Source organism: Lygodium microphyllum, chromosome 29, assembly GCF_053477565.2.
Source record: "Lygodium microphyllum isolate KBCC chromosome 29, Lygodium_microphyllum_v1.1.10, whole genome shotgun sequence".
Lineage (NCBI taxonomy): Eukaryota > Viridiplantae > Streptophyta > Polypodiopsida > Schizaeales > Lygodiaceae > Lygodium > Lygodium microphyllum.
Window position 1 is genome coordinate 84704943 of NC_141163.1, and position 26862 is coordinate 84731804.

Below are 26862 nucleotides of genomic sequence, written 5' to 3' on the forward strand. Positions count from 1 at the left end.
GAATAATCCCTTCCGACAGGATCAAGGTGTTGGGACGTTACGAGAAGAACGGGTATCAAAGGAAAGGATACCCCAAGCTTCCTATGACCTATCGATTCGTGAAAATCCATGACCCCAATCCATATTATTACTCAATTCCTGTAGCAAAATGTAACATAATCTTATTCTCCCCAAATTAATGTATTAGCTTGTTCTACCTTCCCAAAAATAATTGTACTCGAAAGGGCTATGCCCATATGAATGAAATAGACTTTTTTATCAATGACTGTCTTGGCTGTAACTGTTGGTAAAGGAGTTGACTAATGCTTTGCATTAAGGTACATGCCTCAAACTAATTTACAAAACATGAATCTCCATGCACATCTCCCTTTCCCCACAATTCCTTTTTTTTTTGTAATGGGTAATTGTATTAATTACTATAAATGTAAATATAAGAGTTGTAAGAGAATTTTGTAGCAAAGAGATGAAAGAGACTACATGCCAAGAAGCTAAATCATCCCTAGAAATGAGTCCTACATATAGGATGGCGCTCAATTGCCTATGTAGGAGACCTTTGAAGTGGAAAATGACTTTACACTTTGGAACGTGAATAAAAAATGAACATCTTCTTGCTAATTCAACTATGCCAACAATTCCTCTCTCTCTCTCTCTCTCTAGATTGAGGTAGTAAAAAAGAATAATGGAACATAATTGAACAAGATTGAAGTAGTAAATGCTACTTTGGAAGAAGAGGCTAGGAGATAGGCTAGGGTTTTGCATGTACGGGTAGTAGGATGGGAGGAGAAGAGCAACCCATAGGAATATGCTAAGACACTTGCCGACAAAATTGGGGCCTTAGATGTACCTATTGTCAGTGCTTAGAGAGTGGGAAAGAGGACTCTAAGTCTAAGGCTCTAATTTTTTTGCTCTGGGACATAGAGAAAAAAAAAGGCCTTCCTCAAGAGCCCTCAAATGTGAGAATATTTATTTGGATGAGGACCTTACCCGAGCATAGATAGCACATTGCATAGAACACATGCCCAAGATATTGGAGGCTCACAAAGAGGGAAAATGGGCTATTTATAGGGATGGACGAGTCATCATCACATTGATGAAAGGACTTGATGACAATATGAGACCTATGAGACACTTTGGATGTCAATATGGAATTGTAATGGAGCCCTATGCTTGGATGCCGGATACTTTGAAGATACCTTTCGAAACATAGATATAACAATGTACATAGAAACACACCAATGTAGAGGTAGCTGATTACCATACATGTAGGGATATAAGTGGGAAAGTGTAATTTGTCCAGCAGCTAGAAAACTGGGAAGAAGCACTAGGGGTTTTGGAGGTGTAGCCATACTATATCGGGAAGACCTCAAAGGGATAGTGCAAGTAATGAAGAGAGATGATGATGCATGATACTTATGGGTTAGGATACATACAGAAATACCATAGGATATACTCACTGGAATATGCTACTTTCCTCCTGCAAACTCTACGTATGCCACATGGGATGGATCTCCCTTTGATGTACTTTACGAGGACATCATGAGATGTGCTAGTATTGGGGACATATTATTAGTAGGAGATTTCAATGCACACATAAGAGAGAGAGACATAATGACTTTTATATGCATGATAATGCCATGTTCAAAGAGATCAACATAGATGAATAGGCCTACGCAAGAGAACCCGAGATAAAGAAGTAAGTACGTATGGGACACACCTATTGGATTTGGGAAGTGCACATAGACTAGGCATCTTTAATGGTTTGCCACAATGGCCAAGATTTGAAAATTTGACATGTTGGAATCACAAAGGATGGGAAATTCTTATGGAATACTTGATAGGCTTACCAACATTGATACTAGATATCCAATACTTTAAGGTATCTAAGAGATCAATTGGCATAGTAGCAGATCATGTTATTTTGACATTCATGCTCTCTAGTGGACATTTGAAACATGAAACATCATGCCTCCCTAAACATCCCGAATACTACTTTATAGAAGACACCTCACACATCTATAGTGGTTCTCTACAGAGTAGTTCACATAGATTGGACTTGAGCAGATTGTTGGAAGAACGTACCAGGGATTTAGTAGAGGCCGTACATGGATCAACCATGTACGTATTCCCACATAGCTTGCCCCAATGTATAGCCACACACTCTACTGCTCCTAAAAATAGCTGGTATGACGATGAGGTAGAGTCACCTAAGCTTTCTTATAGAGAGAAAAGTTAGGTGCTTAGACACAACATCAAGTAAAGACGTTCTTCAAATTCCTTGTGTAGAAAAAAAAATGAGACTACTTAGTGAAAGCAGAAGCAGAGATATATAAGCTATTTTTGGGATGGGATAGCAAGAGTGCATAGAAGATATTTCATGAAAGATAGTCCCCCATACAAATTACATCACCAGATGCTTGGCTCACACTATGGGAGATAGCCATATGACTTGCCAAGAGAGCCACCTATGCAGTCGGCCATAGGCTTGTAGGGCAACACAATGGTCTTTCTTCACCTGGAGAATGGTTAGGGATGTGATTTATAGATTACAAAATGGGAGGGAACAGGATGAGGATGGACTAGTGGCATAACATTTCTCACATGCTTGTGACATAGTAGCACCCATACTAGCACATATGTTCAATAGAGCAGTATGTGAAGGCTTCCCTATGATGGTTAGAAAATACTATAATTCCACTATTTAAGAGTGGTGATTCTCTAAAACACTCTGTTAGAGAAATTGGGAATTCTCATATAGTTTGGGAATTCCCAATATAGTTAATATTTGGCCATATGATCAAATCTTTTCCCCTTACTTGAAAGTGGAGACTATCCTAATTACTATATAGGTTGTCTTTCCAAGTCCCACTTTGAAGTATGGATTAAGATTTAGCCACATGGCCAAATCTTTACCCCTTATTTGAAAGTAGGACTTGGGAGATTCCCAAATTCTCTAATATGGTGTTCTAATCCATAGCAACTAATGGACTATATGATCGGTCATACTTTGGCAAAAGAGGACAAGTACATGCAAGTTTCAGACGAGGAAATACTACGATGGACCATATTCTCACACTTAGAGTCATTATTGAGGAGGGTCTCGAGCTGCCCGAGACAAGAGCATCTATTGTTGCTTTGTAGATTTTTGCGAAGCTTTTGATACAGTGCCTCATACACACATCATGCAGAGATTGCAAGATATTGGAGTACTAGAGGGTATACAGTGGAGAATCTATGCATTATATAAGACAGTGATAGGTCATGTACGAGCACTTGGGGAGCTATCAGAGAGGATTGACAATACCATAGGAGTGAAACAAGGTTGTTCGCTTTCACCCACATTGTTTTGTCTATACATAGATGAAGTGACTGATTACATTGACCAAGGAGGAGGAGCCGAAGAGGCAACCTAGCAAGGGTGCTGATACCAATATTATTGTATGTAGATGATATTGTTCTCATTTTAGATTCACTGGAGGGATTGCAGTGCCACCGAGATACTTTGCACATCTTCTATAGTGAACCGCGAGAAGACCAAAACTATGGTTTTCAATACTTCAATAGCATAGGTGGCTAGATCTATGTACCAGTGCACATTTAGGGGAGACATAATGGAGCATGTGAGGGAATATGTCTACCTCGAAGTCACCTTCTCTGACCCACGTTTTTAGTTGTGAGAGGGGCATCGGAGGCACATCTCGCACAAGGATATGCAGCACTAGTGGCACTCTAGAGTCAATGTGCTCATATACAATTCCAAGAGCCCTGCACCAAACTATGGATGTTTGATAACCTAGTCATACCTACACTACTATATGGAGTAGAAGTATGGGGTTGCAGCCTGTACCACATGTGTCTTAGCCCACTCACTGATCAGATTGGTGCAGAGAGGGATTATTATGATGATTGGGATAGCATGGAAAGGTCATTGATCATGATGATAGCACGTATGATAAGAAGTAAGCCCTCCACTCCACATTCCATTGTCATAGTAAAGTTAGGGGCATCACATATAGGTACGGAGGCATTATTCAGGGCAGTGACCTTTTGGCATAGATTAGGGAGCTTCCACATCATAGATACTCCAAATTGGTACTAACTTCATCTAGACAACTAGCAACAGGAGGTGATAAGAATTGTTGGTTTTCACATATGGCTATTTGGATAAGCCTACATGGTTTGGATATTGACCGCCTTCCACCTTCTGATTATAGCCTTGATTGCCCTACACTTTCTTTCAGTCGATCAGAGCTAAACCAAGCGATCAGAGATGATAACATGAGGATTGAGATAGCAAGGACATGGATCCACCCACCACTCCCTTTAGGATTGAGGATGGAGTTATACATGAGTCATTTCTTGTGTCTTTTTTATGATGGTTTCACTATTTGCCCACCACCATATATGGACAGCCATCTCTCCCATAGCATATGAGCTACTATCAGATAGATTCACACATCCTTACATAGGCTTTAGATGGAGACAGACAGATGGACAGATACCCTAGCAAAGGATAGGACTTGCCAGCTTTGTGGTCGAGAGCTTGAGATGGAGGAGCACAACATATACAGATGTATGGTATACTATCACATACAAGGACGGTACCGCTACCTCTTCCGTGATGGTTTTGGATCCCTTCATCATGTCATGGAGTATGAGGACCAGATATGCCTAGGTCTTTTCCTTTTGGAGCTCTAGAGGCGCCACACAACACTATTGTGAGATAGGAGGCTAGCTCATCTTGAGGGACCCACTTAGAGAGTAGTGATGACAAACTTTTTTCGTAGACCCGACCCTATTGACACTACTAGTCTAGCAGAGACAAAGGCATCCCGCTAGACACCTTATATGCCACGCCGTGGAGTCACATTGTATAGAGCCATTTCCCTTCGTTGAGCATGGCGATCCTATCTACCAAGGCCACACCCAAGGAGGCTGCATGGATCATAGCCATTATCATGAGACACTGAAGACTCACCACGAGGCATATTAGTGAAGCAACTAGGGACCGTATCATAGCAGAGATCATGTGCAGATCTTGAGATTAGCTAGCTTATAGTCTCCACCGCATTTTTGTACATGGTTCTATTAGATCTCGTTCTCCTTTTCTTTTCTTTTCTTTTCTTTTCTATCGAGATGGGACAACACTACACATGGTTCAACCCTAGTATAGTCCCATTGTATAGTTATTCTTAGCATGGTTTCATAGGCCACCCACTTATTTTTAATGTTATCTTCATTTTACTGATGAGATGACATTAGACATGGGTATACTTAGGATTTTGTCTCATTGGCCACATTGTCCCTATGTGTGTGTGTGTATGTGTGTGTATATATATATATAGCTCTCTCTCTCTCTCTCTCTCTCTCTCTCTAACCTAAAAGAAGAACTAGAGGAATGCAAAAAGAAATGGATGTTTTAAAAAAGGATATGCACACCTATGCAAGTATGGTGGAAGGAACCCAAAACAAAATGGACAATGTTGAGAATGCTATCAAAGAAAGTGCAAAATGGATAGATGTAGCAAAAAAGAACAAAGGAATCATGGCAACAAAGTGAAAGTCATGAATGCCACCTTGAAAGAAGGGGCAAAAGGATGGGCATGTGCACTCCACATAAGAGTGGTTGAACTAGATAAAAAAAGCTCCCCAATTGAAGATGCTATAGCTCTTTCCACCAAAATTGAGGCTATAGATCTACCACAAGGCAAGTCGGGAAAGACTGGACAAAAAAAAAGTCCTCATCTTGAAGTTTGGAGACTTGGAAAAGAAGAGAGCCTTCCTCTCCAAGAGGACCGCTCTCAAAGGAGAAAAGATCTACCTAGATGAAGACCTTACCCCAGCAGCCCATATAACCCACAGGAGGGAAAACATGCCACATGTTCTAGAGGCACGAAAAGTAGGCAAATGGGTTGTCTATAAAGATAGAAGAGTCATCATCACATAGATAAAAGGAGAGCATGACATTCAGTGGCCTATGAGACCATGAAGTTCACTCCATGTCATAAAAAGCTTTGAAATCTCAGATAGACAATTAGATTAGCACAACAAACCATGATGTTCTAGCTTTCACGATACAATATGGGCATACACATGAAACACAATCATACATACCAAAATTACCACGGTATGATTTTGTAGAAGCAACCTCACACATATACATCACGGTTGTTTGAGATGCATTGAGGGAGCTAGAAACATAGGCCCCTCTGGACGAGTTTACAATAGAGCTAGCCAAGATAATACATACTTCAATAGCCTATGCTTTCTAGCACATTACACCGTTAGATAAGCATCTATGAGGTAGTGCTCCAAAAATGACTAATATGATGATGAGTGCAAAGAAACACGAGCACGTTTTCAATGAGAAGTGGCACTTGACATATGTACACACGAGCATGCTCGGACACTCTTCAAACAATTGGTACGGAAAAAGAAGTGGGAATACCTAAGCAGACTAGAAATAGAAATGTATTCCATGTTCTTGGGACAGGACAAGAGAGCATGGAAAAGGCTGCATGAGAGCTAGCCATCTATACAGATTACTAGATTGGATGATTGGCATGAATATGCTTACACACTTTATGTTCCTAGCCAAGAGGCTATGCCACTCCCCTCAACCCCAAGACCAACAAATTGCAAAATTTTCATAGAAAAAAAATTGAGGAATACAATATGGAAACTAAAAAATGGCAGAGCCCAAGATCGTGATGGTTCAGTAAAAGCAGAACACTTCACTAACGCTTGTGATATCTTGGCACCAACGCTAGCCTACGTCTTTAATAGGGTAGTCTATGAGGGATTTCCAACTAGTTGGTCAGACCATACAATTGTGCCACTCTTTGAGAGTGGTCTCCACTCTTTGAGAGTGGAGACCCCATGCTACTTAGTAACTATCGAACCATCATGACTGGACACATGTTGGCCAAAATATATGGCTCTATTATGGAACAAGCATTGGGTGAATGAGCTGAGATGCATGTCCTAAGATCAAAAGGTCAAGCTAGCTTTAGGAGGGGATATACAACTCTAGACCATATCTTTACATTAAGCAAAATTCTTGAAGAAGGCAAGACATTCAAGAAAAAGATCTACTACTGTTTTATGGACTTTTGTAAGGCCTTTGATATACTGCCACGTGCTAGACTCATGAGAAGAATGCAAGACATTGATGTGCCCATAGAGATATTATGGAGTATCTATGCCTTATAAGTGACAAGCAAAGTACAAACACCTAAGGGCATCTTAGATACAATCAATAGCACCATTGGGGTGAAACAAGGATGCCCATTTTCATCGACACTATTTGGACTATACAAAGATGAAATTTCAGAGTATGTGGACAAAACTGGTGGGTAGCCAGAGTATTGATACCATCACTACTTTATGTACCAAATATTGTACTTATATCTGACTCACTTGAGGGACTAAATAGACACTTGGATACATTATCAACTTTTTGCAAAGATAGAGACTTGAACCTTGAGAAACTAAATTTATGGTATGTAACACTTTAGCTGCTTGGGTACCAAGAACTGAGCACTGGTTTATTTAGTTCTCTTGGAGAGAGATATTAGAGGCTCGTTTGGAAAAAGCATATGCCACCTTATGTGCATTTGAGAGGCAATGTGCTCATATATAGTTTCATGAACCTTGCACCAAACTATGGCTTTGTGATACCCTAGTTACACTCACACTCCTATATGGGGCAGCTATATGGGGTCGAAGTCTCTTTCATACGAGGAGATGACCTTTGTGAGACCAAGATGGACCAGAAGGAATATTATGACCGGTGGGAGCATATGGAAAGACCACTGGCCATGATAATCTCATGTATGATATGAGCAAAGAGCTCGAACCCACATGAGATTATCAGAGCTGAGTTGGGAACATCACCCATGGTGGTTGAGGCCTTGGTCTAGGCAATAACTTTCATACATAGACTATGGGAGCTCTGCTATAAGCTTCGAGATACATGCTCGATCTTCTTATATACTTAAAAGATATATGGTGAATATTATGCTGGTACAGAGAGAGAACAAATGAGAGAAATGAAAGATGTAGAGAGAAAGAAAGAGAGATAGAGAGATTGACAACACACTAGGGACTGGAAGATGGGCCAGTCCCCCCCTTATGGAGTTATACTATTGATAAGGAGAAAGCTCCTCTGTTACACATAAACCAGTTCTTAACTTGTAGATCTTGGAAACAAGATCATGGTTCCTTGCACAGTATACAACCACCTAACACTTGCACAACTTGGAAGTTGGCACCTTTTGATCCTTCTTGAGTCTCTTCTTCTCTCCTACACAATATGTGTAGGGCTCTCTTCTTGGTGCTTGATTTCTGCAGAGCTTTTGCAGCACTTTGTGAGACTCAAACCACCTTCTCTCCTCCTTTCGCATGCATGCAAAGTGATGCTTCCTTCACCTCCTCCACACCCAAGGACAGCCTCCCTTTTATAGGCTCCAAGAGCTTCTCTTCTTGAAGAGAGACTTGAGTGCCAAGATTAGAAAGGTTGATCTTCATGTAAGATGTGGCTGTTCCAGAACCTACTCTACAACACCAATTTTGGAATATCTCGTTGTGCGTTGCTCGGATGGAAAAATGTCAAACACAAAAGTTGTAGATCTCGCCATTTTTGATAACCTAACAAGACCGTTTTTAGAGATCGACTTTCTATCGCAAGATATTTTAAAAATGGATTCACCATGTCTATTTTAAGAAAAGTAGTTTTTTAAACTCTATTCTTAACTTATGGTCCATGCAACCACCTTGAGCCATAGATAAGGAGAGTTCATTAGATTGCCTTGGGTATCAACCTTAAGATTGACTTTCACACAAAAGCTTGTGTCGTCTTAGACCTTAGAAAGAGAAAATCACTTCTCTCCTCACTTCCAGAGGATCACGTCTCTCATCTTCGTAGTGAGAGAATTACCTCTCTCGTCTTTCTTAGTGAAAGAATTACTTATCTCCTTAATTCATTAAGAGAGAAAAGACCTTAAATCTTGACTTGTAAGGGAGATGATGACCCCAAATGAATGCAATGCTCATTACACACAAGTAAATGTTCCAAGGCGTCCCCGAATGCATACATAAATACATATACACAATGCTAATGCGCTTCCTCTTCTTAGAACTCAATCCATCTTCATTTATGTATAGCTCCTTAGTTCTTGTGTACACTCTTACACTTGGTAGGCACTTCCTTCCCCCTTCATAACTTGTACTACCTGTACCAGATATCCCCATCATAGTGCTTTGATCACCCCATTAAGTGATGCACTAGGAATACTGGTCTCTAAATGGTCTTATGGCCATGCTAGATCATCATCAACACTTAAAAAAATGCGAGTCATTAATTTATTGACATAAATTTACTAAATTGAGAATGCGTAATAAGCAATCAATTTAGTAACATCCCTTTGGCTTCTAACAAGTTGACCTCAACTATAGAGGGGATACATAGTAGAGGGGATACATAGTCCTTAAGAAGATCTAGAAGGACTTGTAGTTCTCTCTTAGGCATAAATTGAGTGTCCAATGGGGGATGATTCTTAAACTTAACCAGATACTTCCGTAATACCTTAATTGACCTTAGAGTATTATCTTGATAGTGTAAAATTCTTTCAGGCACAAGGAACTCTTCTGTTTCTTCTATGTTAGGTAAATCTTTCTTGATTGGTTCCATTGGAGGTTCTCTAATATAGAGACGTAACAAACTTATATGGAAAGCATTATGAATGTTCCAATGACTTGGTAGATCCAAACAAAAAGTCACATCGTTTATCTTATCTGTGATCTTGAAAGACCATAATAGTGATTAGAAAGCTTAAACACTTTACCCTTTTGACCTTTTTGCTTCTTCAACCGAGCCTTCTCAAACTTAAGAAAAACATACTGTCCAAACTTGAGATATAACTTACGACGATGCTTATCAGCTTCGCATTTATGAATTTCAAAAGGTCCAGAACAATAGAATTAGCACTTTTACTCTGCCCATCCATTTGTAGATGATAAGAGGATGAAAACTTTAACAGAGTCTCGAGGTTCTCAAAGAGAGCTTGCCAAAAGAGGCTGGTCATGCGGGGATCTCGATCACTTATAATAGACTTAGGCATGCCATGACGCTTGAAAATATCAGCAATGAATAGCTTAGCCATATGATCGACTTTGATTGTCTTTTGTACATGTATAAAGTGTGCTTGCTTATTGAATCTATCAATGATAGTCCAGATTGTATTGTTTCCTGCTTGTGTGCAAAGAAGCTCCATGATAAATTCCATGGCTATACTTTCCCAAGGCTCATTGGGAATAGGTAATGGCTTGAGTAGACCAGGTGGTTTATGCCTGTCACACTTTATTTTTTGGCATATCTTGCACTCGCGGACATATCTTTCAATGTCAACTCTAAGAGTGGGCCAAAACAAATATATTTCCAATGCTTCAGTAGTGGGTAGAATACCCCTATGTCCAGGATATGGAGATGCATGTGTTTCATCCATTATCTTGTGTTGCAATGGTAATGCTACACAAATTACTTGATGATGATACAAATAACCATCTCAAATTGAGTAAGGTGTAGTCGATTGGTTGATCCCATATGGTTGAGAAGTCTGAATCACTTGCATACATTTTGGGTAAATACATGAACTCATTATGGTAAACAGTTATGATTGCATTCACTCGAGGTCATCATGATAGAGCATTTGCTACCACATTCTTAGTTCCAGATGTGTGAAGGATTTGAAAGTGAAACATAGATAAGAAATTTGCCAACACATCTGTTTCTTTGAGAGCTTCTTTTGAGTGAGGAAGTATCTTAGACTTTGGTGATATATTTTAATAACAAAATCTGCACCAAGTAAATAGTGTTTCCATACTCCAAGAGCATGTACCATCGCCATAAGCTCTTTCTCATACACTAGAGCATATAGCTCATGATCCTTGAGGCGTCATCTCTCAAATGCTATTGCATGATACTCTTGGTTAAAAGCACAGCTCCAATGCAATCCCTAGAAGCATCGCAATGAACTTCAAAAGGTTTTTGAAGATTCAGAACTATGAGAAGTGGTTCTTGAGTCAAAAGAAACTTCATTATTTCAAAGGCTTGTAGTTGCCTTGATCCCTAGCGAAAAGGTATTCACTTCTTAGTAAGGTCATGTAGAGGAGATGCAACATATGCAAAACCTTGTATGAACCTCATGTAGTATGAACATAGACCCAAGAAACTTCTAACTTCATGTACAGAAATAGGTGTAGGCCATTTAACAATGGCTCGAATCTTCTCAGGATCCATTCTCACTAGATTGTGAGAAACAATATGGCCCAAGTGATGAATTTGCGGAATGAAAAATTCACTCTTCTTAGCATTGACCTGTAGTCTATGCTTGCGAAGCTCTTGAAAAAAAAAAGATAGATGTTTTCACTCTTCTTAGCATTGACCTGTAGTCTATGCTTGCGAAGCTCTTGAAAAAAAATAGATAGGTGTTTTCTATGCTCTTCTTTAGACCATGAAAATATTAGAATGTCATTAAAGAAGACACCTGTGAACTTTGAGTGAGGTCTAAAAATTCTCTCCATCATTCGATTGAATGTGGTGGGTGCATTAGTCAAACCAAATGGTATGACTAAGAACTCGTATAATCCAAACGTTGTACGAAAAGCTGTCTTAGGAATATCTTCAGGTGCTATTCGTAGCTGGTGATAGCCGCTCTTGAGATCAATGCGACTAAAGATACTAGCCCCTTGCAACTTATCCAAGATATCATCTATCCTTGGGATAGCAAAACAATTTTTGAGTGTGATCTTGTTCAAAGATCTGTAGTTTATGCACATACGAAAAGAACTGTCTTTCTTTTGAACAAGTAAGACTGGAGAGCAGTATGGAGAAGAGCTAGGTTGAACTAACCCTTTTTCCAACTGTGCGTTTACTTATTTTAGGATCTCCTCTTGCCGACTTGCACTTACTCGGTAAGGCAGTTGGTTAGGTGGTGAACTGCCTAGGAAATATTAATTGTGTGATCTTCCAGGCGCTTAGGAGGTAACTCTCCTGGGAGTGAATCACCAAAACAATCTTCATATTGTTTAACAAAATCATGTCTAGCTTGATCAATTAAAGAGGGGTTTTTTAAAAGTTTGAGACTTAGAAGCATTAGTTGATATTGTGTGTTCATTAGAGGCATTAAGTGCCCTTGAATCATTAGCTTCTTTCGACTCTCTCACAAAAATCATGTATGCAGAAATAGCTTTCTTCATTTCTTTAGAAATGCTAACATGACTAACACATTGGCACATGCCAATCTCTAGCATCAACAATGCATACTATGTTCTAACCCTTGAATTGAAATGCAAGGGCGTTCTTAACAAAATCGAGAAGATGTCTTTTGCCAAGGCATACCTAAGATAACATCATAGTTACCACTGGGTGCATGTAGAAAAGATTCTTGGTCCTGGTAATTCCCAATTCTAAGATTCAACTTCCCATGGATAGGAGTAGAACTGGTTGTAAGTCCTTCAAATGCTAAACTTGATCCAATCGGTTTTCCCAATCGATCCGGTGGAATTTGTAGCCTTTCAACAGTATCTGCTGACACAAAATTATCTGAGGACCTTAGATCAAAGAGTATCAAAACTCGTTGATTGTTGAGTGTTTCCCAACCCTTTAAGAGTTATCTCTTCTTCTCATTTGAATGAGTGTTAGCTTGCACATCCGGAATAGAATTTGAGGATGGTGAAGGAGGATCTTTAATCACATTTGCTTCCTTCCTTTTGTGAGGACAATCAGGCTTCATATGCCCTACTCACCACAAAGAAAGCACATTTCTTTCTCTTTGTATTTTTATATCTTAGAGGGTGAGAGATACTTGTGCTTATTCTTGTTACCTTCTGGCTTTGAATATTTGTCATGAATAGAGATAGGTCTTTTTCAATTAGTCATGTCTCTTGGTTGATCGTAGAGCTGCTATTGTTTAGCTCTATAAAAACTCATCTCCAACTTTCAAGATGTACCAAGTGTAGCAAACTTTCAGCTATGATGACAGACTCCATCATTGGAGGTAAGGTTTCATGTGGATACACATTCATGGTTCTGTGTAAATGAGGGAGTATGCTAGCTTCAAACTTCATTTTTTTCTCTTCATCATTGATCTCCATGAAAGGAGTAACCTTGAGAAGAGTAGACCAAAACTTGTCCACATAACTAGTGACCTTCTCATGCTCTTTCTAGCCTAGCCAATCCCACTCCTTGACATCATCCTCAAAATCAGGAGGCAAGAAATGAGTATAAAACTTCTTCTTGAACTTTTCCCAAGTTGTAGGTTTCCTTCCCTCCAAAATGAGAGTCAACCACCAATTGCTAGTGGTGTCTTTCAAGTGTATGCCTACATACTTGAGCTTGGAATTTTATGAGAAATTACCATTACAAAAAGCAACTTCAAATTGCATGACAAAGGCTAACGCCTTAGCAGGATCTCTCTTATCGGAGTGAGAGTCAAACTTTATGTCCTTATCCCCAAACTTGAAAGTCTTAGTATTCTTAAGCTTGCTCCTCTTATGATCCCTCTTTGTCTGTTTATGGATTGCACGAGACTTAGAATCAAGAGAGTAGGAACTAGAAGATGATAAGGAGGAACTTCAGTAATCAAGGGAGCAGCTGGTTGTTGAGGGAGATGACTTCCTTCTTATATGCCTCACTCGAGGTGAGGTCTTTTTACTCTTTTTGACCTAAGAGTTCTTCCTTCTAGGAAGCTTCTCAACAATTGGATGCTTTGTACCTTCACCATCAATTGGTGCAACGGTGTTTCCTCCAGTATCACCATCTTTTGCAAGATCCAATCCTTCATAAGTAGCTTCTTTCCTTGCCTTTAAGTTATCAATCAATTGATGTACTTTGGGAATCTCCAACAAGCTACGATACTCTCTCAATTGAGCTTGTAATTGCTTACTTGTAGGCATTTCGTCAATTGCCATCTTTACCTTCTTCTTGTAAGGATTGCCTTTACTTTGAGAAAAGCAAAGAGACCTGCTCTGATACCACTGTTATAAGCTCCGAGATACACGATCGACCTTCTTATATACTTAAAAGATATATGGTGAATATTATGCTGGTACAGAGAGAGAACAGATGAGAGAAAAGAAAGATGTAGAGAGAGAGAGAGAGAGAGAGAGAGAGAGAGAGAGAGAGAGAGAGAGAGAGAGAGAGAGAGAGAGAGAGAGAGAGAGAGAGAGAGAGAGAGAGAGAGAGAGAGAGAGAGACAACACACTAGGGAGGACTGAAAAATGGGCTAGTCCCCTCTCTCCTTTGTGGAGTTATATTATTGATAAGGAGAAAGCACCTCCATTACACATAAACTAGTTCTTGACTTGTAGATCTTGGGAACAAGATTACGATTCCTTGCACCATATACAACCGACTAACACTTGCACAACTTGAAAGTTAGCACCTTTTGATCCTTCTTGAGTCTCTTCTCTCCTACACAATATGTGTAGCCTCTCTTCTTAGTGCTTGATTTCAGCAAAGCTTCCGCAACACTTGCACAATTGGAGGGTTGGCGAGCTTGAATTTACACAGATCCTTGCATGGTATACAATCGATGAGCACTTGCACAACTCGAAAGTTGACTCCTTCGACTCCTTCAACTCTCCTACACAATATGTGTAGGACTCTCTTCTTGGTGCTTGATTTCAGCGAAGCTTCTGTAGCACTTTATGAGACTTGAACTGCCTTCTCTCCTCCTCTTGCATGCATGCAAAGTGATACTTCCTTCATCTCCATACCCAAGGAAAGCCTTTCTTTTATAGGCTCCAAAAGCTTCTCTTCTTGAAGAAAGACTTGAGTGACAAGATTAGAAAGGTTAATCTTCATGCAAAATGTGGCTGTTCTAGGACCACTCTGCAGCACCAATTTTGGAACCTCTCTCTGTGCATTGCTCAAATGGAAAAATATCCAACATAAAAGTTGTAGATCTCACCGTTGTTGATAACCCAGTTAGGTCGTTTTTAGAGATCGGCTTTCTATCATAAGATATTCTAAAAATGGATTCACCATGTCTATTTTAAGAAAAGTAGATTTTTAAACTCTATTATTAACTTATGGTCCATGCAACCACCTTGAGCCATAGATAATGAGAGTTCATTAGATTGCATTGGGCCTCAACCTTAAGATTGACTTCCACACAAAAGATTGTGTCATCTTAGACCTTAGAAAGAGAAAATCACTTCTCTCCTTACTTCTAAAGGATCACGTGTCTTGTCTTTCTTAGTGAGAAAATTATCCCTCTCATCTTTTAGTGAAAGAATTACTTCTCTCCTTAATTCATTAAGAGAGAAAATACCTTAAACCTTGACTTGTAAGGAAGAGGATGACCCCAAGTGAATGCAATGCTCATTACACACAAGTAAACGTTCCCAGGCGTCCTCGGATGCACACATAAATGCATATACACAATGCTAATACACTTCCTCTTCTTAGAACTCAATCCATCTTCATTTATGTGTAACTCCTTGGTTATTGTGTACTCTCTTACAGTTGGTAGGTACTTCCTTCCCCCTTCAGAACTTATATTGCATGTATCAGATATCCCCGTCAAAATGCTCTGATCACCCCAGTAAGTGATGCACTAAAAATACTGGTCTCTAAATGGTCTCATGGCCATGCTAGATCATTAACACTTAAAAAAGCGAGTCATTAATTTATTGACATAAATTTACTAAATAGAGAATGCGTAATAAGCAATTAATTTAATGACAAGCTCCCCCAAGATAGATATCCACGATTGAACGTGGACTCTTCTAGATAGCTAGCAATAGATAGTCACAGACATTGTTGGTATGCTCAAATGAATACATGGGTGAGTTTACATGGGCTATAGATTGAGAGACTACCCCCCTTTGACTATAGCTTGGATTGCCCTACACTTGACTTACATCGACGATCAGAGTTGAACCGTGTGATCGGAGTAGACATATTGAAGCTAGATATGAAGAAGACTTGGACCAAACCCCCCTCTCCCCATGGCACGAGGATGGCACACTATGAGATCCACTTTCTTCAAGTATTTGAGGATGGTTTCATCACTCTACCCAATTACATGGATACACAGTTGCCTCATGGATTGCACATAGTTTTTGGTCAAGTCGGCACCTCATTCCACCACTTGAGGATTGAGACCGGCAAATGGGAGGACATATAGACAGAGAAATGCATATGCCCACTATGTGACAAAGAGCCAGAGACAAAGGAACACTACATCTGCGATGCATGGTATATTATGATATACAAGGCAGATATCACTCTGTTTCGAGAGGGCTTTGAACCCTTGAGATGAATCATGCAATTCAAAAATCAAAGATGCTTGGGTTTCTTCCTCTTGGAGCTACAGAGACGTAGATCAACTATTCTATGGAGTAGGAGACCGCAACAACTCAACTCACATAGACAGAGAGCGATCGACTTTTTCATTGCTACATGACGGAGCATGGCACATACCATTACTAGTATCACACAACCTACAAGAGTACATCATCATTGGACTTCATCTTTTGTAGGTGTCCCTTTGGATAGAGCAGTGGCACTTAGCCATTCTAGGCACCCCGTCCACCGGAATGAAGGCCTAGACATCCACACCATAGACAAATTAGAGCCATCATTGAGCACCACAAGAGACATATGCCAAGATGCCTCAACCATATAGAGATACATCTTCCTTGAGGATAGACATCTTGATGGAAAGCTTCCTTTTTCTACTTTTACTTTCAGATCATCGATATGTTTTCTTTTTATAGGATGCTATTTCACTTTTCAATCTTAAAAGGCATGTTTTTCATCTTTTCTGGTTCCAGATAAGAAACACGCCATCATTATATGTATTGCTTTGGTCTCATAGGCCACATTGGCCTTTTAGAGACGTTAATATACTCACATTCTCTCTCTCTCTCTCTCTCTCTCTCTCTCTCTCTCAATTTCCAATCATAAAGATGACTAGGTCCTCAATAACATTGCTTTGCTTGCGTGTTTCCAAACCCATGATTTGCATTATGGAAAGGCATGTGCCTCAAAACCAAACCAAACCGCCCATCCCCCAAAAAAAGATACATTGACACGCTCCTCTGCACACCCAACCACCAACCCCACACATTCCAACCATAAAGATGACTAGGCTCTCAAAAACTCTGCTTGGCTATATGGCAAAGTCCTCAACAACTTCACTTGGATCAGCTACATGATGTCACAAAAGTGATAAGTTTATCCAAGCAAAGTTGAGATACAAAACTAAGTTGCAAAGTAGACAATAGATAGTCCCCATTCTTACATAGTAGATTAAGAAAGCAGCATGCCAATATTCAGAATGAGAGCTATGAACTTCAGCTGCACTTTACAACCTTGAATTTTCACAGCATATGGATGTGTAAACACATGCATGTGTGGTTTCAGATTACATGCATGTACATATGAACAAAGAATTACTGCACAAGCTTAACCCAAAAATTTCTCTTGATTTCAATTGCCAGCATGTTGAGACTGCATACATCAATTTTTGATCATATGCTGTATATACGAGGGCATTAATCCAGACAATTGCACCTGTAATCTACACTGTAAATTGTAGAGACATTTCAGCCATTTCAAGTGCATCCGCTCAAGGGTTGAAAAGTGCAACTTGCAGCAAGGCCAAAAAATTTGATTGAGATGATTAATTGAGAGGCATCTCCTAAAATGAATAGGAAGAGAGATAACTGGATGCAGCAATAACAGCTGCCCAAGGAGGGAATAATTTAGCTAAAGCTTGTGTGTCTTGTTCCATTTTCTGATCCAGTACAGCTAAATCAACTCTCAATGAAGAATGATGTTTTGCCTGCAAAATTGATTCAAGGTCAGTCTCGTAAAAATGATCTCAAACTTTTGTCAATCCTCAAATCTTACTCCAGTTATATAAGATAGAACACATGGCTTGCTGCATGCAATAAGAAAACTTAAATGCCGAATATTTGTTTGGTCAAAGGAATATGCATGCTTAATATGATGGTTGCAATCAGTTTTGTTAGCTAAGTTTCATTCTAGAACAAGAAGACTCTGGGCTGTAAGTTAGCATCATTATACCAGAGAACTTGCAACAGCACATTAAAGTGAGTTGAAATGGCAAGCTGTAATTCAGGTACCCTGATTGCTTGATTTTACCACTCCTCAGTGTTTGAACTCTTACCTTTCCAAATTTGAAGCTTTTGGCAAATTAAAAATTCAGTAAAATACTGCTGACCAGCTTACGCACCTCTAGGCTCTTTTTCTAAAAAGGCCATAAGTTGACCACGCACAAAACCAGCCCCTTCACTCCTGGCAAAGAGCCATGATGGATTGAGATTGGCATTAAGTTTCATTTTTGGCAAGAGCTCTGATGGATTGAGATTAGCATTTCAGAGTCATCCTTAGAAAGGGACCACAAGTCACAGGTATTCAGTGAGAGAATGGAACTCTCCTAATTGTAATCCCAAGCCCTTCTCCCCTTAAATAAAAAACTTTGAAGGTAGCGTTAAGTGAAAGGAAGAAATAGACATACTAATGGCAAATAAGAAAAGGTCATTCAATACTGAAAAGGATGTGTTATAGTGAACTGCATGGATGTGACAAACACCATTCCTACTACGAGAATTACTATGATAAACAATCCCCAAAATGTGAATTTATCAGCTTCATTGACTTTTCAAAGAGAAGTCCTTGAAGATAGATAGCTCAATCATACCTTCATTCCAAATATAAAGCATAGTTGTGAGGTATGAAAGGTATGATACTATACAATATGATAATAAATGGTACTACAATGGTACCTTATAAAATGGTGTGGTACGATACTAGTATGGAAAAAAAAAACATATTGGGTATCTTGGACTAAAGATAGAATAAATGTGTAAAGTCTAAATAGGAATGCTATCAGAGTATACAAGATGATTGCTTGAGAGTAACATGCCAAAACCTCTATGGTATATGCCTTGTGCACAATATGTGCTACAAACAAACAAGTTACAAGTACATAAATGGGACCAGATACATCATATATAAACGATCATACAAATAAGAGAAGTGTAGGGTTGAGAGAGCCTTTTTTTATGGTTGCTGGGCCTCTATGCTCCGAATGATCCCGCATCCCGACGGGATCTTTGGTCGACTTTGCAGGCCTCCATGTCACTTGGCCAAAGGGGGTTTTTGATGGGAGATTTCAATATGTGTGTTGACTCTTCTCAGTCCACTTCAGGGCATTCGGTAATGGATACGCCGGAAAGCCGGGTGTGGAATTCCTTTGCTTTGCGCGTACTTAAGCAAGATCTTTGGTCATGGCTTCACCCTTCTTTTTCAAGGTTTACTTTTCATTCCACACAATATGCAACTACTTGGTCGCGGTTGGACCGAATGTATATCATACAGGGGGATGATTTTCTTCCCGAGATGCTGGAAATGAAGGTCTTGCAGCAATATGCGTTGTCGGACCATTTCCCCCTCCAGCTTGAGATGCGGCATTTCCCCCTCCAGCTTGAGATGCGGGCACAACCTATTGCACCTTTTATGCAATTGCTGGATAGGCTCCCTTTACGTTTCAACTCCTCTTATTTGAAGCATCCAAATTTTCAGGGCTATATGCAGCAATTGATTGAGAGGTTCTTATTGGACTTCGTCTTTGAGGGCTTGGCTTCATTTGCACGGCTGCTCTCTAATGTGCAGCGGGTTGCTCGGCAGTATGGGATTCATCATGCCTCTCTTTGTCGGCGATGTCGACATGCAGCAGAGGACTTATTGGCTTTGGTCCATTCCTTGCTCGTGGATTCCCCAGATGATGATTTTCTGCTGTCACTGGAGAGGCGATTGGCCCATCTTATTCAAGTGTTTCAGTTGAAATCTTATCAGCAGGCCAAGCTGCATAACTTGACTAACACATTGCAAGATAGTGCTTGCCAGTCTCATAAGTTCTTTCGCGCCTTGCATGCTTCTCCGGCTCGCGAAAATCTGACTAGACTCCAGGATTCGGAAGGTCGCATGGTCACTGATCCGCAGACCATTGTCAATATGTGCAGAAATTATTTTATGGAACTTCTGGGTTCTTCTCCCTCGCCTTCTAGCCTGGTTACGCATGCCCGCTCGGTCTTCTATCATCTCGTCCGCCAGCAGGTTCCACTTGATATGCAAGCCACTTTGGAGGCGGATATTTGCGAGGAGGAGGTTATGGATGTTTTGTTGCACCTGCCTAAGGATAAAAGTCCTGGTTGGGATGGTCTCACTAATGAATTCTTTGAGAACTCGGCCACGCAGTTGGTGAAGCCATTGGCGGTCCTGTTTCAGCAGGTTTGGGAAACAGCGGTCATGCCTTCCTCATGGAAAGAAGGCCTTATCAAACTGATTCCAAAGGTCCCTTTGCCGTCAATGCTGCAACACTGGAGACCAATTTCTTTGATGGGCTCGATGTATAAAATCTTCTCCAAAGTGCTGGCGATCCTCTCCAATATGGTTTCATTAAGAGCCGCAACATTCTGCATAATATCTTAAATGTGCAAATGGCTATTGACTATGCGCGGCACTCCAGTCAGGAAGTGGTATTGATTCAATTGGACTTGGCAAAGGCGTTTGACTATGTGGACTGGTCTTTCATTGCAAATCTCATGTCTGCTATGGGCTTTGGTACTCGGATGTCCCGATTGATCTACACCATTAGTGCTGTGGCTTCTTCAAGAGTTATGCTCAATGGTGGGGTTACAGAGCCATTTGTCCTTGCACGCTCAGTTAGACAGGGTTGCCCTTTGAGTCCTCTCTTCTTTGCCCTGGCGACTCACCCGGTCCTTTCAATGTTATCCTCAATGGCGGCTTCTGCTCAGCTGGCAGGATTGTCTCTTCCTTTGGGGTAGTACTTCATTAGCCAATCTTTGACTGATGACACCTTTATGATTTTGCGGGCGGACACGGACAACATTCGAAAGGCATTAGATGTTTGGATGCTCTTTGGTCAGGCCTCTGGTCTTCGCATCAATGCCTTTAAGTCAGCCATTCTTAGTTGCATGGAGCCTGATTTACAGTCATTAGGCTGGCAGGGGCAGGTGGTTTCCCGTGGCTCCATTGTCAGGCATCTTGGATACCCATTGGGGGTGGATGTACGGCCAAAGGACCTACTGGAGTGGATTTCACAAAAACTAGCGGCGAAGTTTATGTATTGGAAGTCGCAAGCGTGGCCATTCCATGTCCGTCTCAAAGTGGCTCAGACAATTATGCTACCAATGCTAACATATTTCCTGCCATTGCTGACGTGGACGCCTACTACTTTGAAGGCTCTCACTCATCCCATTCGTTTCATGCTATGGAAGAAGGATTCACTGCAAGCAGGCATTTCGTGGATTTCATGGTTACATACATATACCCCTAAACGCATGGGTGGTGGAGCTATTTTGGATGCAGAAACTCATATGCTGGCTCTTCGTTGGTCTCTTTTTCGTGCCATGTGTGTGGATCATCACCCGTGGACCATCATAGCCCGTTATTTTCTTGAGGACAGCGGGCTATGCCATGGTAACACACGACTTCGGGCCTCCTGGTGGCATATCCTTAATGCTGAGTCTCGATTTTCCAGTCCCTCTTCCTCTTTGTTACTGCACTTGGTCGGCTCTTGGAAAGTGGTGCTCCAAAAGGCCCGTTGGCATCCAGTGGGGGACCGCTTGCAGACTAACTCCTTTCAACTGGAATTGTTGGTAGTATCGAGATTACTTTCATGGGAAGACAAACATCAGCTCAGACCGAGATTTAACCGCATGGCCCGTTTAGGTGTGACTTCGATTGCGGATGCTACCCTTGCCACTCGCAATGTCCTCACATCGTTTTGGACTGCTAGGAGACTTTTCAGGATCCCGTGCGGATACCGTGGTTTATGGGGAAAGCTTTTGTCGGAGCTTCAGGGTAGGCAATCCTTTCCTGCCCTGGCTGTGGATCGTTCTTGGCAGGACTGGGACCTTGCAGGCCGGTTGAGTCTGGAAAAGGCCTCTACTAATCAGGTGTATCATCTTCTCATTCAAGATCACCAATGGCTGGGTGTGAAAGCTAATACTGTTTGGGGACTGCGGAAATCGCAGGCAACGCTAATGGAAGGCTGGCTGAATAAGGCACCTTTCAAATGCAAGGTCTTTCTTTGGCGGGTAATGATTGGTGGTCTTCCTCTTGCCTCGGCCCTTTCCAAGTGTCGAATCTCCAATGGCAATTGTTTCTTCTGTACCACTATTGCGGAATCGGCCCGACATCGTTTTCTTTCTTGCCCGCTCGCCAAGAATATCTGGTCACTCTTGTCGCAAATCTGGCGCGCAGTGGTGGAGTCCTCACTAACTCCTTTCGATTGGGTTTTTGTGCGCCCAATGTACCCCACACCGCCACAGTTACATATAAAGATCTTATTTCACTTTTTCAGATACTGGGGATGCTGGCACATTTGGACCACGCGCAATGCTTTTCTCTTTGATTCGGCCTCTAATGTACCGAGATATATTGCCAGGCTTAAAGGGCTCTTGCATTGGTAGCTAGATCTCATCCGGCACTCCGACTTGCTCCCTCGCGAGGATTTGCATCCCTGGCATATGGCAATTGCCTCTGGGTCGTTGCCATGATTGGTGTAACCTTTTTAGTGCATTAGTACGGGGATTTCCCACACGTTGGCCTAGGGCCCTCGTGTCTCTTGTAATCATGTAATCATGTAATCTTGTACATTTTTTCCGTAATTAATACAATTACCTTTTACGAAGAGAGAGAGAGATGGATTACATCTTCAAAAAGCCAAAATGGCCTACGAGACAAAGAAATGAGTACATCTGACTATGTCATCTCGACTAAAGAACAACAATGTCTTCAAAAAGACAAAATGGCCTATGAGACAAAGAAATGAGTACATCTAGCCATGTCGTCTCAAACTAAAGAACAATAATGAAAATGACTAAATGTGACTATTGTAAATACATGACAGTCATGTATAAAATGATCTCTCGATGATCCTTTAGCTAGCCTGTAGGATCCTAGCCCAATCAATATGACTCTCTAGAAACAATGTACTCTCCTCGAGGCAAGAATATTTGTCATGGGTGGGTCCAAGACATGGAGTCTACTAGGGGAAGTACTTATCTCTCTAAAGGTGAGCAATGATGGCTCAAATATGGTTAGATGTAAGGATGTCGAGCATAGTGACAGGGTGGTGGGTGCTATGCCCTTGCAGTGTGGTTGCTTGTGTAATAGACGATCAAGCAAGGGCAACCCTTGGTTCGTATGCAAGCTTGTATACGCCTAGTTCCATGAAGTTTCTAGAAGAGACCAGAGCATTCTAAAAGATTCCAAAAAATATTAAACAATTCTAAGAAGATTAAAAATAATCTTTGAAAAGCCCTAGAAAAGGCATCAACACTTACATCAACATTGCTTATCACTTATGTCGATTATACTTATGTCCTAAATGATGTCATCATTTGGAAGCTTCCCCTTAACCTCCTCAATTTTAGTATAAATAGGGGTCTTGGGCTGCAAGCCCTTCAATCTTACCAACACCAAGTTTGAGGCTCCTGCGAGGTAAATCCTCTTTCAATCCTTGTCTTGTTCTAATCTTGTCTTGTATAGAGTCTTATCTTGTAATCAAGCCACGCCTATGTGAGCATTCTCTTGTAATCGAGTTATCTCGCAAGTTCTGGTTCAATTTCTCTTTCAAGTCCATGCATGGACAGGTTTTGATATCCTCATTAACAGTACTTTCTTTTTGAATTACATGAAATTCATAAAAGAATTGAAATTCTAAGTAAGTCGTGGTCATCTTTATCCATGAACTTCATTGTTGAACTACCTTCCTCCAAAGTGTATGATTCCATCTTGGTGGAGGTTCATCATTCATAAAAATGACGCATTTTATCCCAACAACCAAGAGTATCAATGGGAAAGGAAAGGGACAGCAAGGCTCTTCCCAAAACAAGTATATCGCACCATGGATTACCTGATGGTATTGTTTGTGATCACGACCCCTAGTTTGTATCTGGGTTTGGACAAGCCTCTTTATACGTCTAGGAGTACAAGTGAATCTTTCCTCAATATCGATAGAGCGATGGACAAACAAAAAGAATGAATCAACTCTTGGAGCAATACCTTGGACACATAATCAATTATCATCAAGACGATTGGGTGGATCTATTACCCCTTAAGATCACAAGAGAAGAATCCAGCTGCTACAGACTTAGTTCAACACCTCTTTGATATTCATAAAGAGTTGCAAGCACAGATTAAACAAGCCCAAGAGAAATATAAGAGAAAAGAAGATAAGTTTCGCATGCAACGCCCATCATACAAAATTGGAGATCAAGCTTGGCTTCTTCGACGTGATACATGTTTTTCTTGCCCTTCCCAAAAACTAGATTATCAACGATTTGGGCCCTTCAAGATTCTTGGCCAAGTAAATCTAATCACCTATCGTCTCCAGCTTCCCTTAACCATGAAAATCCATACTGTATTCCATGTTTCAATCTTAGAGCCATGCCATATATCCAATATCCCTAGAAGAATACCAAAGCCATTGTCTCCAATCATAATTGAAGATCACCAAAAATATGAAGTAGACAATCTTGGATTCCAGAATTTCAAGAGAAAAACTATAGTATCTTGTCCATTGGAATAGCTATGGCTCATGATGCAAGCGAACAAACATGGGTACTTCTACCAACATTTCTCCTCAGGATGAGTGCTCTTCTTTTGGGTCTTCATTTCTAACTCATTTTCAAGTGTGACATTTTTAAGGTGTTTGCACCTAAGATGAATCAAAAGTTTTGTTCTAGCTTTGCGAACCTGTGTGCTGGCAGTATTTCAAGGTCTAAATCGTCATTCCCATCTATTTCTAAGTCAATATTCTCTGTTGCTGAAGCATCACAGGTTATGTCTTTTTCCTTAACGGTCAAGAGTATTTCAAGAGTGGAAACTAGTTTTGGAGGTTGATATCCCATTCACTTGTAGTCTAATATATCTAGTCAATGGTGCAAGCTTGTGACATCCATATGACTTTTGCATGTTGCCATATAGCAAGGCTTTCTTTCATCAGGAGTTTGAGTTGGATTGAGATGTTAGTGGATAAAAGGATTGAGATGATGCTAGGATCTATTTTCTGATAGTCGAATCTGCATTGTCCTATATCCTTGGGAGTTGTCTCTTAATCCTAAATTTGTTGGCCAAAATAGAGCAAATCAATGGTAGAGTCACCAAGGTTTGGGTAGTTTTTTCTATATTGCTTCCACCCATTCCTTGACCATATCAATTGTAGCCAACTAGTGCTTAGGATACATATATTTTTCCACCTTTGCTAAAGTAGCCTTCTTTGTTGGGTGTGTTGTCGTTGCACTTTGAACTCAGTGCTAGAAGGGGGGTAAATGTAACAGATGCTCAAGCAAGCACAACCGTTGGTTCGTATGCAAGTTGGTATAGCCTTGGTTCCATGAGTTTCTAGAAGAGTCTAGAACATTTTAAAACATTCTAGAAGATTCAAGAAAGTACTAGATTCTAAGAAGGTTCTAGATAGTTCTTTGGAAAGTTTAAAAAAACGTTTCCATCAACACTTACATCAACATTGCTTATCATCATTGGGGTCTTAGGCTACAAGCCCTTTAGTCTTGCCAACACTAGTTGTGAGGCGCTTGTGAGGTAAGTCCTCTTTCAGCCGTCTTGTTCTAGTCTTATCTTGTATTGAGTCTTGTCTTGTAATCAAGCCACCCCTTTGAGAGCATTCTCTCATAATCAAGTTCTCTTGTAATCAAGTTATCTCGGAATCAAGTTCTAGTTCAATTTCTCTTTCAAGTCCTTCTCTTGTAAGTTATGAGAGCAATCTCCTCACTCTCGAAGAGCACTTGCCTTGCTCATAACAGCTTGGACTATTGTAATCCCTCTAACTTGTGGATGGTGTGGTGGCACTACTATGGTGGTAGCATTTGTAGTAGAAGCATCTAATGAGCTAGCACTGAAAAAATATGTAAGTACCTGTTGGCTCGCTAATTCTACCTCTATCTTGTCTTGCTCCTCAGTAGCTTCTCTCTATATGCCTAGACCTCTAACAAGAATAATCCTAGGCATCTCTAGTCCTTATACTTCATCACCCTATGGAGAGGTCCAAACCCCTTTTGAAAAAGGCAATGAAATCTCTCTCAGATCTCATAACACACAGTACATCTACAAATAAAGTGCTCCTGAAACTCAACTTCCTAGTGGCATAACTAGCAAATGCTTGCATCCTTAGACATATTGCGCTGTCTCAATCTTGAGCTGGTGTGATGATGTCTGTATATGTTCAATAGCAATGTGTATCCCATGGGAGAGGTGGACATCAATGTATATTTGCTTGGCAATGAGTCCCTTTGTCGACACGTGTAGGAAATTATGCTGATATTGTGCCATCTTTGTACCAAGGGGCTCTAGGGGATACACCCATGTACAATTTGTATTGATCTTCACAATATGTGCCTTAATAACTCAATTATGCTCTATATGAGTGAGATCTAAGTATGGGCAATCCAACTATATTGGAGTTGTGGGAGTGCATCCAACTCTAATCCAGGTGTCTTGAATCATGATTGCATCTCTGCATTCCAACAATGTGTCCCCACTCTCCACTAATTGTCCAAAGGAAGTCAATGCAAATCGTAGATATCTATATCTAGGGAGCTCCCATATTCTCTGTAAGCAAGTTATTGACAAAAATAATGTGTCCATGACCACATGTGGTATTTCAATCTTTGCTCTGATAATCTCATGAGATAACGATGGTTTAATTCTTATCATATGAACAATGATCATCATTAGTGGCCTTTCAATACTCTTCCATGTCTTTTTGCAAAGACTTG

At 40.6% G+C, this 26862-nt stretch overlaps 1 protein-coding gene across 1 annotated transcript in view; it reads right to left on the reverse strand.

Annotated features, from left to right (window-relative positions):
* Positions 1-17294: 17294 nt before the first annotated feature.
* LOC148010863 (Zn-dependent exopeptidases superfamily protein) overlaps positions 17295-26862 on the reverse strand; it is a 198549-nt gene continuing 188981 nt past the window's right edge. The window contains exon 21 of the mRNA XM_087671354.1: positions 17295-17852. Within this exon, the coding sequence (XP_087527480.1) occupies positions 17709-17852 (144 nt within the window). The 3' untranslated portion in view covers positions 17295-17708. The remainder of the gene's footprint in view (positions 17853-26862) is intronic.